This window comes from Rhododendron vialii, chromosome 8a (assembly GCF_030253575.1).
Source record: "Rhododendron vialii isolate Sample 1 chromosome 8a, ASM3025357v1".
Classification (NCBI taxonomy): Eukaryota; Viridiplantae; Streptophyta; class Magnoliopsida; order Ericales; family Ericaceae; genus Rhododendron; species Rhododendron vialii.
Genome location: NC_080564.1, coordinates 32,702,577 through 32,719,422, shown reverse-complemented (window position 1 = coordinate 32,719,422; position 16,846 = coordinate 32,702,577). Strand labels below are relative to the sequence as shown.

General features: G+C 38.2%; 1 protein-coding gene across 1 annotated transcript; it reads left to right on the top strand.

Moving 5' to 3' along the window:
- The first annotated feature begins 1,307 nt into the window (after positions 1-1,307).
- On the top strand, positions 1,308-15,901 carry LOC131335471 (N-terminal acetyltransferase A complex auxiliary subunit NAA15). Its single transcript, XM_058370838.1, has 26 exons — positions 1,308-1,557; positions 3,049-3,127; positions 4,333-4,415; positions 4,535-4,684; positions 5,008-5,123; positions 7,504-7,609; positions 8,083-8,154; positions 8,242-8,357; positions 9,304-9,436; positions 10,332-10,409; positions 10,496-10,549; positions 10,670-10,740; positions 11,084-11,138; positions 11,213-11,308; positions 11,511-11,639; positions 11,775-11,857; positions 11,956-12,186; positions 12,491-12,623; positions 12,699-12,806; positions 12,947-13,078; positions 14,043-14,099; positions 14,237-14,334; positions 14,424-14,482; positions 14,565-14,676; positions 14,811-14,911; positions 15,115-15,901. The coding sequence occupies exons 1-26, from the start codon at positions 1,507-1,509 to the stop codon at positions 15,327-15,329; spliced, it is 2,718 nt and encodes a 905-aa protein (XP_058226821.1). The 5' UTR covers positions 1,308-1,506; the 3' UTR covers positions 15,330-15,901.
- Positions 15,902-16,846: the final 945 nt, after the last annotated feature.

Sequence of the window (16,846 nt, the reverse complement as noted above, 5' to 3'; positions counted from 1 at the left end):
TTGTTAAGATGTTAGAAAGCGAGGAAAGGAAATATTGGAAATTATGAAGGTGTGGAAAGAAAATAGAAAATCTATTACCTATGTACTGCAGGGGCATTTTGTGAGAAGCCCCCGAGTGCCACAAACATAGGGTTGGCAATGGGATGGATTGGGGACATATTTGACCATCCTTGCTTCCAATCCCTGAATCTCATATCTAGCACCATCCCCGCCCATACCCTAAATGGGGAATCACCACCATCCTCACCCAAAACGGGTATGGGGATCTCCACCCTGATCCGAAAATTTTCTTAGAAAAAATAAGTAAATCCAACTCTTTTTTTCTTCATTACAAACAAATTCCCATATCAACCTTGAAACGTTGAATATGTAGTAACAAAAGTTATAGAATATGTGTACTCTAATTGTGTATATGAATGACTATAATCAACAGTAAATAGTAGGGAACTCTAGTAAATATTATGACTATACGGGTAAAACCCGAGTAATATATGAAATATGTAATAAAATAACGGGGTGTGGATTGGGGTACATGAAACCACCTCTGATCCGATTCTCGGTTTTTTTTTGTTTTTTTAAAATTTTCGCCTCCAAATCCGCTTATGATAGAATAATATTGATTCGAATGTAATCGATATGATCCCCGAAAAAATTCCCGAAACTTCGATACGGGGAGTAAAAAGGATCGGATCGGAGCGGAGTGGATGAAATTCCCATCCCCTACACAAACGGCTTAACCTAAATTTTTTAGATAAATTTACCAACTATTTTAAAATTTCAATTGGTCCCAACAATAAGAACTTAAAATTTGAAAAAAATCCTAGTATTAGTTAGAGATCTACTATTTACCTAGGTATCTCGATTTACATGTGATAATCAATTTAATTGCGGATCAAAAAAAGATAATAAATTTAATTTTTATTAATTACGTTATATTTCTTTTTTTTTTTGATCCGCACGTTATATTTCTTTTCAATTCCCGTGATTAGCATGGAATTATTATTCCAGTTTAGAGGATCTAGAGGCTGTGAAAGGAAGGTGAGTGCGTGCAGTGCCAGAATTTTTGGATGCCGTGTGGGTATCACGTCATCCAACTGATGTGATGATTTTCGAGTAACACATTCGGACTGTTCAAAAATGTATTAGATGGCCTAAATTGAAACACTATTTCTTCTCTTTTTCTCTTTAAATCCGAGCCATCCAAAACCGAACTGAAAATTTTCTCCCCAGTGGAGAAAACTGTTTGCGGCAGCCGACCACTGCGAAATTACCAACCTACCCTCGTTAAGTCTGTCTCCACTTCTCCTTTCTTCCTCTATGTTCACTTCGCCGTAGGGTTGCAGCAGATAAACGCCACCACCACACTCCAATCCAATTCATCTCTCTCTCTCTCTCTCTCTCTCTCTTCCGCAGCCCTTGAAAAACACTTCTCCACGCCTGAAGCTCTGATTCTTCTACTCCGTCTCTCCCCTCTCGCTCTCTCTAAAACCCATCGTCTCTGCAACAATGGGCGCTTCGCTTCCCCCCAAAGAAGCAAACCTATTCAAGCTCATCGTCGTAAGTTAACCGAAACCCGATTCTCTCTCCGTTTCACCTACTGGAATAGTGATGAAGTTCAATTACTCTCGTACTTCAATCTTACTTCGTCTTAGAACTAAAAACCCTAGATTTTCTCTCCCAGCGGTTGGGTAATTTTTTTGAGTTTGACTGTCTCTCTGGATTATTAGTAGGGCAATTTGGTGTTCATTGAAATTCTCTTTGCTGCAAGTACTTGGGGGGTTTTGATGTGAAAACATATTGAAGGTGCTAGTTTTACCTAATTCAGTGCAGAGCTCATTAAAGAAAATATTTTTCGTGCAAAGATATATGAGTGCATAGAGGAGTTTACTGGACAGACACGATAAGTCATTCCGGTGTTCCATTGTGAAGCTATATCCCTGAATGAGAGTAAAGGTGTTATCTTTCGTGGAAAAGATGGCAGTGTTATAAAAAACGATATGCAGTCTAACGGAGGAGGGGGCGCCTAGTGCCTGGGGCAACTAGTTGGGCGCTTAGCACCTAGCTGACTAGTCGGCTGCCTAGGCCGATTATATCCTGGGCGTTCGACACTTCGACCACTGCCTAGCTCCTACGCACAGACTAGTCAGCCACCTTGGCTGACTTTAAGAACACTGAAATAATGGATGTAGATTGGTAATGTGTTGAATGAAAATGTTGTTTCTAATTTGGTTGTAGTAGCCTTGTTGGGTAAAACAAGTTAGAACATGTTCGACACTGCCTTCATCCCGTATGAAGTTGGGTTTATGTTGTTAGCCCTTTGATGTGTGGATACATATTTTTGCTCATTTAAGGAGGCTCTAGCCAGAAAATGCTGATGTATTATGCTATGTTATGCCCCATGCGTTTGGATGCTGAATCTACCATATATGCCAGTAATCATTAGCTCCTGGGGAGAGAATCTTGGTGTTTGGGCTCGTAGCTTTATTGAAATACAGAAAAGGGTGTGATTCCTAAGTAGTACAATAGGCTGCAGAGATCCCTGCAGCAATTTGTAATTGTATACAGTGAACTCATACTACAACCCATTTCCAAATCAACCTAAATCAGCATTGCGTAATGCAGGGTCTTGTACTTTTGGGTCATCTCTGCAGTGATATGGTTTGGCTGGTGTGCTTGATTAAAACTGAGGAAAAGTTCCATGTTAGATGTTAAGTTTTAATCTTCCTGTATTTTGCTATCATTTGTCAATTATCTACATCCACTAGTGAAAAGTTGTCACTCTCATATAACTTTTGTTATTTTTTAAACTAATTCTTGATAGCGTGGATGTTGGAAATAAATGATGATTTATCTTGCAAATAAATAATTTTAGAGGTTTATTTTGGATTCCATTACTTGAAGATGAACAAAGTACAATGATACTACTATTATGCGTTGATTCATTTATCATGTCGCCTCATCTCTTTGATTGTAATCATGTTTGATATTTTGGATTAGAAAATGCTGTTACTAAAGAAACTCCCTTGTTAATTGTCCTCATCCTTGCAGAAATCGTATGAAACTAAGCAGTATAAGAAGGGCTTGAAAGCGGCCGATGCTATCCTCAAAAAATTCCCAGATCATGGAGGTGAATGAAACTTCATGCAGTTTCCATATTTATTTTATGATAAGTGGCTGCCTTCTTTTTATTGAATTCCTTTTTGTAGTTATAATGTTTCATTTCTCCTTTTTCATATGTGGAGAGTGTGGCATGGGACTATCAAGGCTTCCTTTTCAGTTTAAAATTCTGTCCTTAATGGGTTTCTGTTTCCACTTATATAGTTTAGGAGAAAAATGTTTTGTTGCGCCATAATTTGAAATAAAAAATGCTAGTTCCTTATCTTTTTTCTTTTATCCTTTGTGAAGTTTACAGACAAAAGGAAAGCCCTGTCAGTAACGAATTTGGCTCTACAAGTATCATATGTATGGATAATTTGGTAGCTGAGGGTTTTTATCTAAATCCTTGGTTCTGGCAAGCAGAGTATCTGCTCTGAAATATCAGGCCAAAATAACTGAACCACTGTACTTTAGTTTTGTCGCAACTAGAATTTTTATGATATGAACTGGGCTTAATCTGTTTTTTTGTTTCTTTTTGGGTGCAAGAATTATGTAATGAGAATTATAAAATATTTGTTTCTTTCTTAGGTACTTGGTATGGGAGAGAAGAACCTCTGCGAGATTAGAACTATTGATTAGGATTTTTTCTTTGTTGGGTTCTCTTTATTCATTTTTACCCTTCTATTCTTCTATTTTCCTGCCATGTCATGATGTAAAAGGTGACTACTGTGAAGTATGTAAATGATTACGGCACGATACATATTTGAATATATGTATGAAATGGAAGTGATTCATAAATCAACAACTTGATTTGGTAATCTAATGTTTTGCATGGTTTTCTACCAAACGTTCAGATGATAGTAAACATTTTGTACCAAAAGAAAAATCGGATGGAAGGTCGAGACCTTTTGTATTGTACTCTGTCTCTATCCCCAAACCATCAGCCTTCACCTCTATCAAGACTGCCCTTCTCCTTTTCCTCTCTCAATCAGAGTCTCTCGTTATGTTTGGTGCATGAGAGGCTGATATAAACTGTAAGGGAGTGCTTTCCAATATTGGTACTTACCCTCCTTCCAGTCAGCAAACAGAAAAAGAAACAAACCCAGATAGAGATGAAATAAATGCTGCAAAGATTAATATTTTCATTTCCTCTTGTTGGATGTTTATCATTTTCGTATTGGATTGTGATTTTTTTCCATCAATTGTTTTGTCTGTTTTCTTTCTTGGCTCTACCAGAAACTTTGTCAATGAAGGGTTTGACGTTAAATTGCATGGACCGCAAAGCAGAAGCATATGAACTTGTTCGGCTTGGGCTAAAGGTTGGGATTCTTGCTTAGCCCTCTTTGGTTTTTCTTTTTTCTAATTCCTTTTACACAACTAGTATGGCTATTGTCTCCATATTGGAATATATTAACGGTATGTTCTATTGCCAATGTAGAATGACCTCAAAAGTCATGTTTGCTGGCATGTTTATGGTCTCCTGTACCGGTCGGACAGAGAATATAGGGAGGCAATTAAATGCTACCGGAATGCCCTAAGGATTGATCCAGATAACATCGAAATACTGCGGGATTTGTCACTTTTACAGGTGAATATGAAATTGGGCTAACTTTTTTCTTTATGTGTTGGGTTTTCATTATAAGTTGGGTAATAGGTGCATTAACCTTGGTGTGAAATGCTGATTCTTCAAAACATGTTGATGAAGCCCAACTTGGGTATGAGGGCTTAACCTAGTTCTTGATGGGGTTTTTTTTTAATTTTAATAATGGTAGGCTAGATTATGCTTTCCACTCTACACTTCATCTTTTTGCGTAGTTGTCCCACGTTTTCCTGTAACAGTCAACCAAGGTTAAAAAGCACTTACCACCTTGCACTTTTTGGTTTATCTAAATTTTCTACTTCCTTTTACAGGCACAAATGCGCGACTTGTCTGGTTTTGTTGAAACAAGGCAACAATTGCTGACTCTAAAACCAAACCATCGCATGAATTGGATTGGATTTGCTGTTGCCCATCATTTAAATTCCAAGTACGTTATGGTTCTTTGATGTGGAAAAATTGAATATATTATGCATGTCTTGTTCTTCAAATCCGTGATATTCACATGCCAGCTGTAGAATTACGTAATGGTATTTCTCAGGCAGTGCCATCCCGATTATTGAATTGGACAAAAGCACCAAAATATTAAGTTTATTTCTTTATTATTTTCACTTTCCATAGTGTCTGTTTTTTTGTGAGGCTAAAAGAGATGGTGAAAGTGAAACTATGTAACTAGAGTAACAGGTGAGGAACGTCCAAATTATTTATGTTGGCTTGTTGGCATGATGTTTGTTTCTTGGTGTTGCTATATTCTGGGGAATTCATGCGCATTAGATGTTCTCATCAATACATGAATTGGCTTTTTTGTCATGGCTGAGAATATTAAGCATATGGTTTACCGCCCTAAATCAATTTGGACTTTCTAAAGCTAAATCGCTTTATTTAGACGTGTCATCTTTGTACATGGCTTTGAGAGGGAGTGCAGGGGTGGCCATCCCTTGGTAAGGCATTTGGTAGGGGATCCTTTCAAAGTTGCCTTTTTTGGTTGAACCATATCATTTGGGGACCCATTGTAGTGAATTGGTGTTGCATGAGTTAGTGCGTCGGGCAGTCAGACTGTCATCTTCTCATTCTGATTTATTGTGGGTTGCTAGGGAGCTGTGGAGTTTTATCTATGCTTTGTTTTTGATGACTTGGGTGCTTCACAGAGGTATGGTCGGTTTTTTGGGTAGTTGGGAGGACTTGTAGGCAGTGTTCTAAAACTCGCTACTCGGTACTCGCTCGGCCAGGCACCTTGGAGCGAGTACTCGGTGTTAGTCGGCGAGTACTCGGCGAGTAATGCCCACCAAGTAGGGGATTAGTCCCCTCGGCCAGGCACCTTGGAGCAAGTACTTGCCGAGTACTCGGCGAGGAATACCGAGTTTTAGAACACTGCTTGTAGGGTCGGGGAACGAGAAAGGCCTGGTTGCTTGTGCTGTTATGCCTGATGTGGATGGATCCGAGAGAGCACAATAGGACTTTACAAGGGCTGGAGGAGTCAATAGGTCACACAATTCATGGCTTAAGGGTAGCGAACCACGGACTGGATCGCAGATTTACATTTTCAGTGCGAATGTAACTAAAATTTGCACCCTCATTTTTGTCAGATCGCGAACTGAAATCTAAGGAGGCAAATTTGGTTTATTGAACCAATTGTTTCGTGTAATGTGTATAGAGCAGCTGCAAACCATCAAGTACATCTGTGTACATTGCAGGCAAAGAAGACTATTCACCTGTCAATCAACAACGTCCAATCAAACTTTGTGGGTCTGAGGATTGGACTTTTGCTTCCATTATGCCAACTGTCGACTAAGGGGTCATTCGGTAAAAAGCAAACCTTGAACTAGGCCAACCGAAGTGTTTATTGTTCAGTTACCGATTTTGAAACATAGCATCAACATAAATCACATAATTAGTGGGTGGTAGCCCGAAATTATAATGGTCATATATTTTTGTTGGGCACAAATTTTATTATAGGATGCTCAAATTTTAAAAAATTAGGTATTAAATATATTTATTTACGTACATATAGAAGAGGCATTGAGACGCTCTGTTACTCTGTATGTCAGTTCTTTTAAGTATCGACGCACTCGCACCGTGCAAGCTTTGTGTGACTTTACCTTTGGCCTGATAGTTGTTTTTATCGTTTTATTTAGTTGCAAAGGTGTCTACAAGTGTTGACTCTATTGTTAGTTTTGTAGATTCCCTAAATCTACAATTAAGGCGGGCCTTTTTGCTTCTTTTGTCCTTTTTTTTTTGGTTGTTAGGGCTGATGCTCCTTTTTGTTTGGGTTGCATCCCTTGGTGCTTTGAGTTGTATAATAGTTAACAAAACGTAAAACTGAGTCATCATGGGTCTGTTGGTGTCCTTGTCTGTGAAAAGCAATGACTAGTGTTGAAAAGCTGCGACATTTTTAGGAGGGTAAAGCGTGGAGCGGTTCTCATGTGGATGAATGGCAATCTTCCTCACACTTGATTCCCTCTGTGAAGGACTGTATGTCAAGGGCCCCACCTGGAATGTTGACGATCTTTCTCAGTGTGGCTTTCTTCTTGGGAATTGGTTGATGGACTCAAAAAAGGTCATCTCTTGGGGAGGGGGATCCATAAGTACATCTTGACCCTCCAAAAGTCCCCTTTCTGCATGGATAACCTGGAAAACTTTGTCCGATCTTGTTTAGTGTGTTGTGTGATTACTGCTTCTAATTTGTTAGTACCAGTTCCTACTACCTATTTTTTTTCTATAATGGTTCTTTGGACTCACTTGAAACTTTGATGTCTCATTTTGGTCGCCTTGTAGATGCTTATTACTCTTATCTTTGGTTTATTTACTAGTGCTTCAAAAGCAATTGATATCCTTGAAGCATATGAAGGGACACTTGATGATGATTATCCTCCTGATAATGAACGTTGTGAGCATGGGGAAATGCTGTTGTACAAGGTAATACTGACGAGACACAGTGGTTGGTGTACTTTTTTTTCTGGAGTTCTCCACTTGTGGGGTGCTTGGAGTTGATATGGTATAACTCATAAATATGCAGAATGATGTTGCCTGTATGTGCACGCATTTTCCTGGTTTCGATATCATTGTACTGTATATTGAACAAACCAAGGCGTGATAATTGAGCAGATGTCACTCCCATTTTCTAAATAGTAAAATGGATCTTGATGTGAAGCCGGGATTGAAAATGATGAGTGGCTAATTTTGTTTTCTTGTTGGGGGTTTAGGTTTATGTCCACCAAAAAATCAAGTTAATTAGTTGACAGAAGTGTAAAACCAAGGCATCATGGTCTATTAAAGACGGTTGTTATTTGAGATCTTTATTTTTATTTTTTCACTTAAGCTGCAAAAAGGACTATGCTGTTGGACATATAATTGTGTTAATGGTTATTTTCTTGGATATTCTCGTCCAGATTTCGTTAATGGAAGAATGTAGCTTTCTAGAGAGAGCTTTAGAGGAACTGCACAAGAAGGAGTTTAAAATTGTGAGTATTGTCAAGATAGTCTGGTGGTCTAGATGCATAAGAGAACCTACTCAAATGTGAAACTTCTTTCCATACTTATTTTTGTAGGTTGATAAACTAGGCTTCAAGGAGCATGAAGTTTCGCTTCTTGTGAAGCTTGGTAGTCTAGAAGATGGTGAAAAATTGTACAGAATGCTGCTTTCCATGAACCCTGACAATTACAGGTATATGATAATGTTTAAGCGGTTTTTGTAGCTGTAAACATCTAAAAACGAAGTGTCTGTGCCTCAAACAATTGGTGACATTTTCCGTTCATCTTTTTTCACTCAGGATGAATGTATTGTGCCAAGTTATCTGTTGATTTAAAATTGGTGCTCTAGATGAATTTATATTTGCGTAAGTAAACACAATAGAAGTTGAAAGATTTGAACAATACGGCCACAACTCGTTTTTTTATTTTATTTTTTATGTTGTGGTTATAAGGCTGAATACTGATTAACTTGTGTTGAGAACTGATTCCGGTAAAGAGCTATCTGTTGACTTAAAATTGGTGCTCCATATGAGTTTATGTTTGTTTATCATCAGAGTATTGAAAGATTTTAATAACCGAGCCAGAACCAAATATCTAATACTCCTGGTTCTAAGACTGAAGACTGATTAACTTTTCGGGGAATATCACCCCCACCACACCTGAGCCCCCTACAAAAACTAGCTAGACTTTCTAATCCATGTGGGCCCATGGTCAAGTTTTTCTGATTTAGCCTGACTCCAGGGTTGAAGTCATTTATTCATTCTATGATCTCATAGCTAAGTTTGCAAGTGTTCATGATAATAGATGTCGAGGATTTCGTTCATGAACTGACTTCAATCTTTCTCCTCTAGAGTTGCATATTTCCAAATATACTTTGCCTAAACTTAACATTCTTTTTACGGAGTGAATTGATTTTCTCTCAATTTCCCTCTCTTCGCTTCCTCTCCTTTTCCTCTCAGATTTTTATTTTTCATAATGTGGATGTCAATATAAAAGTGCAAAAGTGCTGTGTAAACGCTGCACCAATCCCACCCAACCCCAAAAGATGGAGCAGGGTGCTCCTCTGCATATGTTACGTGTTGGTTTGAAGTGTTATTTACATGAGCTACATCTCTCTTTTTACTTCTTCTGGTTTTTAGGTATTATGAGGGATTACAGAAGTGTGTGGGTCTATCATCAAAAAGTCACTGCTATTCATCTGAGGAAATTGATCGATTGGAGAGCTTATATAAATCACTTGGGCAGCAATACAATCGGTCATCTGCTGTTAAGGTGACACAGCCCCTTCTTTTCTGATTACTGACAAAATTGGGCCTTTTCAGAATGGGTGAATCATTTTGTTTTTTGTTTTTTGGGAGTAAAGTTTGTGGAGAATTACTTCTAAGTAGGGAAAATGACAGCCCAGGACGTGTTTTGATAATTAATAGCCGCCAGGGACATGTTGAGAACATTTGTTAATGCTGAAAATGTCCTTGGCGGGTATTAATTATCAAAACACGTCCTTGGCCGTCATTTTCCCTTCTAACTAACCTCTAAGCTGTTGCTATTTCTAAACCTAAAAATAAGAACATTCATGTGGGCTTGTGTGTGCTGTGCAACTTTTAATCTTCTTATGGTGACTTTACTCGAGTTGTATCGGGATGGAATAGCTTTTATACTTCCATATGCTCGCTCTCTACCTCTCTGTCAGTCCACAATTCTATATTTTGATTGTCCCGTGATGCAAGTCCATTTGGAGAGGTTAGAGGTCAAATTAGAATTCCCTTTTGTTTTTGTTTTTTTTCTTGCTAATTAATTCCCTTTTGATTTTGAATTTGAGTAAATCAATCCAAGGAATCAAATTATTAATTCCCTTAAAGTGCATGCTTTATGTTTCCTTGAAACGTTGGATTTCGAAAATGCCCAGCAACAACGGTCGGGGGAGAACATAATTGCTACTTATCAGCTATCTCTTACCATATACTTAATTGGACTATTGGAGTCCTTTTTGGCTCCTTTTAGATTTTGTATGACATTGTACTTTTCATGAACTTGATACATCATTTTATCGTAGAAATTTTTGGTTTGAATGTGTCTCTGGGAACAGGTTTTTAATTTGTACCCTGTGTCTTTACATGTACAAGTAGTTTTGTGGACTTCTGTGTGACTTTTTTCTCCTTTGTTGCAGAGGATACCACTTGATTTTCTAAATGGTGAAAAGTTCCGGGAGGCAGCAGATAATTACATTCGGCCTCTCCTGAGGAAGGTATTCTTAGTTTTTACTTCTATTAATCCAACTGGTTAGGTCACTAATGAGTCAAAACTTACAGTTACTCTTTGTGATGCATTTAGGGAGTTCCTTCAGTATTCTCGGATCTTTCTCCTTTGTATGATCACCCTGGCAAGGTTAGTGTTGTCCCTTCTACTTTGTATTGGATTAAAGAGTGTTGAAAAACTCGTTGCAGTTTATTTGATGGGATTTTTCTTTCCGTTAGCGTTTATCTAGGTTTTGTATCTCTTATCCAGGCAGACATTCTAGAGCAACTGATTCTTGAGTTGGAACATTTAATTAGGACAACTGGTGGATACCCTGGGAGGTATGACATTTTTGTCCCCAACTCTTGCATTAGTGTAGTTTGGCAAAGAAAGAATGAGCTCTCTTCCCTTGGTGATTGAACCTCTGTCAGATATGTAACATGGGTATGGGCATTGGAAATGTATGTACCTGGTGGAAACCACAGACAAATCGAGGAATTGTTAAATGGTTTGGCCACACCAATAGTTAACTTAGATTCTCTCCTGATACAGTAGTTTATTGCACGTATATATGCTAGGTAACCATGTCGGACATGGTATTGTAGTTCTTAAATTGTACTTAGTTGAAAGTTATTAGTAGTCCTTCTTATTCATTACCATGCTTGCATTTCGTCTGGTATGCAGGACAGAGGAGGAGCCTCCTTCAACTTTGCTGTGGGCTTTGTTCTATTTGGCTCAGGTAAAGGTTTTCAGTAGTCAATGTGCCTATTTACATTTTCATTTCACTCTTATCATCGTTGTGTTTTTGTGCAGCATTATGACAGACGGGGCCAACATGATATTGCCCTAGTTAAAATTGACGAGGCTATCAAACACACTCCAACTGTGATTGATTTATATTCCGTCAAGGTTTGCAAATACTAAAACCTTGTGATATTCCACTATAATTGTTTCGCCAAATATTGACTTTTATGTTCTCAGTTTTATTACCTTCTGAAGATTGTCTTCTATGTGAGGAACCATCTTCCCTTTGATTTGTAATGCCATTCATGAGATTTTGGGCAAGTTTTTCTGGTTCTATTATAAATGGTAATGTTGCTATTGATCACAGGCCCGTATATTAAAGCATGCTGGTGACTTGGTAGCTGCTGCTGCTCTGGCAGATGAAGCTAGATGCATGGATCTTGCTGATCGCTATGTAAATAGTGACTGTGTGAAGCGTTTGCTGCAGGCTGATCAGGTTAGAGATCTACATTTTAATGTTCTTTAGATTTATAGTAATTCTCACAACGGGTCATTATCTCACAGTTCTTTGCTTTGACTTCTGTAACTTCTTATGTTGATTATGCTTTCCTATGGGCAATATTTCTTGAAGGTGGCATTGGCAGAGAAGACAGCTGTGTTGTTCACAAAAGATGGGGATCCGCACAATAACCTGCACGATATGCAATGCATGTGGTGTGTAATTTGGAGCCCAATCCCATTTTTATTTTGGTTTTAGGTTGGACATTTTGGTAAAAAGATCACCTCATAACTCCGGTATCTTGCTTTGGAAGGTATGAACTTGGTTCTGGAGAAAGCTACTTCCGCCAAGGTGACCTTGGTAGAGCGTTGAAAAAATTCTTAGCTGTGGAGAAGCATTATGCAGATATAACTGAAGACCAGTTTGATTTCCACTCCTATTGCTTAAGAAAAATGACTCTGCGAACGTATGTGGAAATGATGAAATTTCAAGATCGGTTGCATTCGCACAATTATTTTCGTAAAGCAGCAGCTGGAGCTATCAGGTTAATTGTTTTTAAGGAAATGTCAGGTTGAACTTTTACTGTGTTCAGCTAGTCGGACCTTAAATGATGTGATAATGAGGTGTTTATTACCTGTTTCCACTATTACTAGTGTATTTTAGTGCAATTGCGTATTGTCACTCAATGTTCTGATGAAAGTTTGATTACAATTTTGGGATGATAACAATCTTGATATGCAGTACTCTTTCTTTCTTCAATCGGAGTATTAGCGGTTCATCGATCAGCTAAAACCTGATTTTTGTTTTATTCCCTCTTGATATTTATGATTGTCTGAATTGAGGTGCAGGTGCTATATAAGATTGTATGATTCACCTTCAAAGTCAGCAGCTGAAGAAGATGATGAAATGTCAAAGTTACCTCCTTCTCAGAAGAAGAAAATGAGGCAAAAGCAGAGGAAGGCAGAAGCTCGAGCTAAGAAAGTAATTTTGTTTCTTTAGCCTCACAGAATTTTTTGGCATGGATAACTTGCATTCTAATATCCTTCATTTTCTTAGGAGGCAGAAGTGAAAAATGAAGAAACAAATGTTAGTGTTGTCTCGAAGTCTGGAAAACGAAATGTCAAACCAGTTGATCTGGATCCAAATGGGGAGAAGCTACTGCAGGTTGTTTCTGGCCCTGTATTATTTGACCTTTTGGTTTCTGCTTCTTAGTATTAGTTTTCCGGCTGCTTATCGAGCTTTTGTGTCCTTTCACTATTCTTATGTAGACATCATTCTTAGCTTGGTTGGTATGAGTGATGTAGGTTGAAGATCCGCTGTTGGAAGCTACAAAGTACTTAAAGCTGCTTCAAAAGCACTCACCTGATTCCTTAGAGACACACTTGCTCTCGTTTGAACTAAATATGAGAAAGCAAAGAACTCTGCTCGCCTTTCAGGTAGTTTTATGTCTTAGTGTGGAACTTGTGACATGTTGATTTTGATATTAAATTCATTCACCCGTCATTTCGTGGGTTGTAATATGTCATCCGAAGCTTATAGCAGTCAATTTCTATGAAGCACGGATACTCTATTTTGGCCTCCGTATCACGTATCGGATACCGATACTCTCAGATACTCTTTGGATACGTATTTGATACGCTTTTTAAAGTATCCTGCTTTTAGAATTATTTTTGGGTATCCCAATACGTTTTAGATACGAGCAGATACTCTCAGATACACTCCGGATACGTATCCGATATGTTTTGGATACGCGTGGATATGTGTTGGATATGCTTGGATATGTTTCGGATACGCGCGAGGGTAAATATGTTATTACTTAAAATATATGGGTTAAAATTGCAAGTAGGACTATATTTTTCTTTCCCCCCCACCGATCAACACCATAAACACACCGACAATATCCTCTCTCGACAACCTTGTAAATCTCTCATCTCTCTCTCTCTCTCTCTCTCTCTCTCTCTCGTTGTGTGTGTGTGTGTGTGTGTGTGTGTATATAGACACAATTATATATATAACTATACGTGAATATATCTCTCTCGGCATGTGAAATGGTGAACTTGTGTAATGAAAAACTTTAATCATTAATGAAATTTTAAGAATTAAAAATTATATATAATATATTTTTTATTTACTTTTATATTCAACGTATCCCCCAATGTATCGTATCCTTCTTTTTTAAAAATCCACGTATCCACGTATCGTATCCGTATCCCGTATCCGTATCCGTATCCGTGCTTCTTAGGTCAATTTAGTTAATGGCTGACAACTGGCAGTCTAACAGTCAGCTTAAATTTCTCGACTGACAACATATTCCTTTTAAGTTTTTAGAAACTGTGCAGGTGTTATTTCTGCTATTTTACAAAGTGTCTGAATGCATTTTTCTTGTTTCTTTTCCTGAAGGCTGTAAAGCAACTTGTACGGTTGGATGCTGAAAACCCGGACTCACATCGCTGCTTGGTACGTGTCTCTGTCATATAGCTAATTGAAATACACCTGGCATACAATCTTACATCAGAATTTCGCATGCATTCTTATTTTCCTCTCTCCGGTGGAGGTTTACATGAATGTGAACCTTGTGTATCTTATTTTTTCAGATAAGGTTCTTCCATAAATTGGGTTCTATGCCTACTCCGGTGACCGATACTGAGAAACTCATTTGGGCTGTCTTAGAAGCAGAGCGACCTACTTTCAGGTTCTCTTGGAAGTGCTTTTGTTAGCTTGATTTGATCTCATGAAAATTGTAGTGATGGCTCATTGTACTTATTGTAATTTTTACTGCAGTCAATTGCATGCGAAATCTCTTACGGAGGCAAACACCCTTTTCCTAGAAAAGCATAAAGGTCATCTTCTACCTTATCTAATGCGCACACAAATTTTCAACCTTTGATTGTGCAATATTTCATGTTATCCTGCATTTTGCAGACTCCTTGATGCATAGAGCAGCAGTTGCAGAAATGCTACATGTATTGGATCCTAGCAACAAGACTGAGGCTATCAAATTACTTGAGGATTCATCGAACAACCTGGTGTCAGGGTAATGTTTCTCAGTATATTAAGCTTCAATTAAACTTGTATTTTTTAACTATTTTTCTCTTGGATGGCTGTTTTTGGTAAGATACCTTCAGGCTATAACTAAGCATTGCAACTCTGCATGTTTCATTAAATCAGGAATGGAGCACTTGGACCAGTCAGGGAATGGAAACTCAAAGATTGTGTTGCAGTTCACAAACTTCTGGGCACAACTTTGAATGACCGAGACGCTGCATTGAGTAAGTCTGCGAACTGAGATGTGTAGTAGAATTCCATGATTCAAAATGGGGAAGGAGTCAGACTTCAGAGCTTGTTAACTGTTTGTTATACTGATTGAACTTTTATGTGCGGAACATACAAATATTAAAGATTTCACATACCTCTCTCTCTCTCTCTCAACACCAAAGACTACAGGGGTGCTGAAATTGGTTCTTTCTTGTAGGATGGAAGGTGCGATGTGCAGAATACTTCCCGTACTCCACATACTTTGAAGGAAGCCACAGCTCTGCCATACCAAACTCAGCTTACAACCAGACACACAAGAACCCCGAAAATGGTGGTGCAACCCATCTTGATGCTCTTCACAAGCCAGAGTTCATTTCTTCAAATGGGAAAGTCGAGAAACTTGAGGCATCATTTAAGGACCTAGTTGTCTGACCAGACAATTTGAATGCAACTTGTCACGAAGCCATCCTTTTACCTTTGCCTGGGTCATCAAAGTGTTACTAATTAATTCTGTGGCTTTGGATCGTGGAACTGGGTAAATGAGTCGAAGGTCGGTCATCAAGGTAGATGATCAAAGTTTTGTGCAAGTTATGGTGAGATCCTCTTTTCTGTTGCTTTGAGATTTGGTGCCTCTTTTAGCCCACTAGTTCAACCTCTCCACCTAATTGTGGAATGCGTTTTCCCTTGCAAATGTGTACAAGTTATAGACATAGGGTTTCCCTAAGTTGTTGCATGCTTGCTTTTGCTCACATTTGAGATCCTGGACAAGAGGTTCTCAGAGTTTGCAATGCTTCGCAACGTCTGAGGTTACTCCAGGTCGAGGGGTGCTCTACACTAGATTTTTTTTTGATAAGTCAGAACAGATGATACGCCCAATAGAGTTGATCTCCATATTTTGTTGTACTTGGCTCATTCGGTTGACCGTTATTAATGATGTGTAAATGCTTTATTATTGGAAAATTTTGGCATGGAGTTATTCAATAACAGTTTTACTCTCTTGTTTTTATGCATTTTGAATGGAGCAGTGGTTGGCTTTCATGTTGGATGAATTTCAATGTCCCCATATCAAATGTTGTGGATTGGAATTGTGGTTTATGGCTGCATGTATTCGGTTAAATAATACTCCTATAGGGATACTTAAATATTTGTCATCCTTTTAAGAACATTTATGTTTTCATCCTAGTTACTTTTAGAAGTTTAAGTTTTTATTCCGACATTTGAATAAATCCGAAATTGTCATTTTAGATAATACTCCGTATCCTATTTTTTGGATGTTATATATAGGCTTATAGTTTTGGGATGGAAACATAACTCGGAGGTCCTAAGCGTAATATTGCGATACTTAAAGGGGGAGTACCATTTACACCCACATACTATTTTGGTGTGTATTGGACACAAGGTTGTGAATTCAATACCGTACCAGTAGGTACGGATTGGTATGTATCGGTATTGTTCATAGCCAGTACCCTACATTTTTAATTCCGTTCCAGCTCAATTACTGGTTGGTACCGGATCATACCGAACTATTTTTAATTTTTTTTTTCAAGTACTGGACAATACCGGACGGTACCGGGCAAATATAGGACGGTACCGGGCAAATATCGAAATATTTTTTATTCTTTTTGTTTTAAAAAGTGTATATTATACCATAAATTCTTTTAGGTAAGAAAATAATACTAATAGCGATCAATCCGAAATGATACCCAGTATCTCACCGGTATAAATACGTACCATACTCGTAAGAAAATCCGTACTCTAGCCGGTACGGTATTCAGAACCTTGATTGGACACATTTATTGGGAGATTTAGTGATAGCACTAAAACCTTATAATAGAAAGGTACACCGTAAAACCTTATAAAAGTTGTGAGAACCCTTTGTGGAAAAGTTTTCCCACATCGACAACTTGGAGAAATGTTGTATAGTATATAAGAGATTCTAACCAGCTACT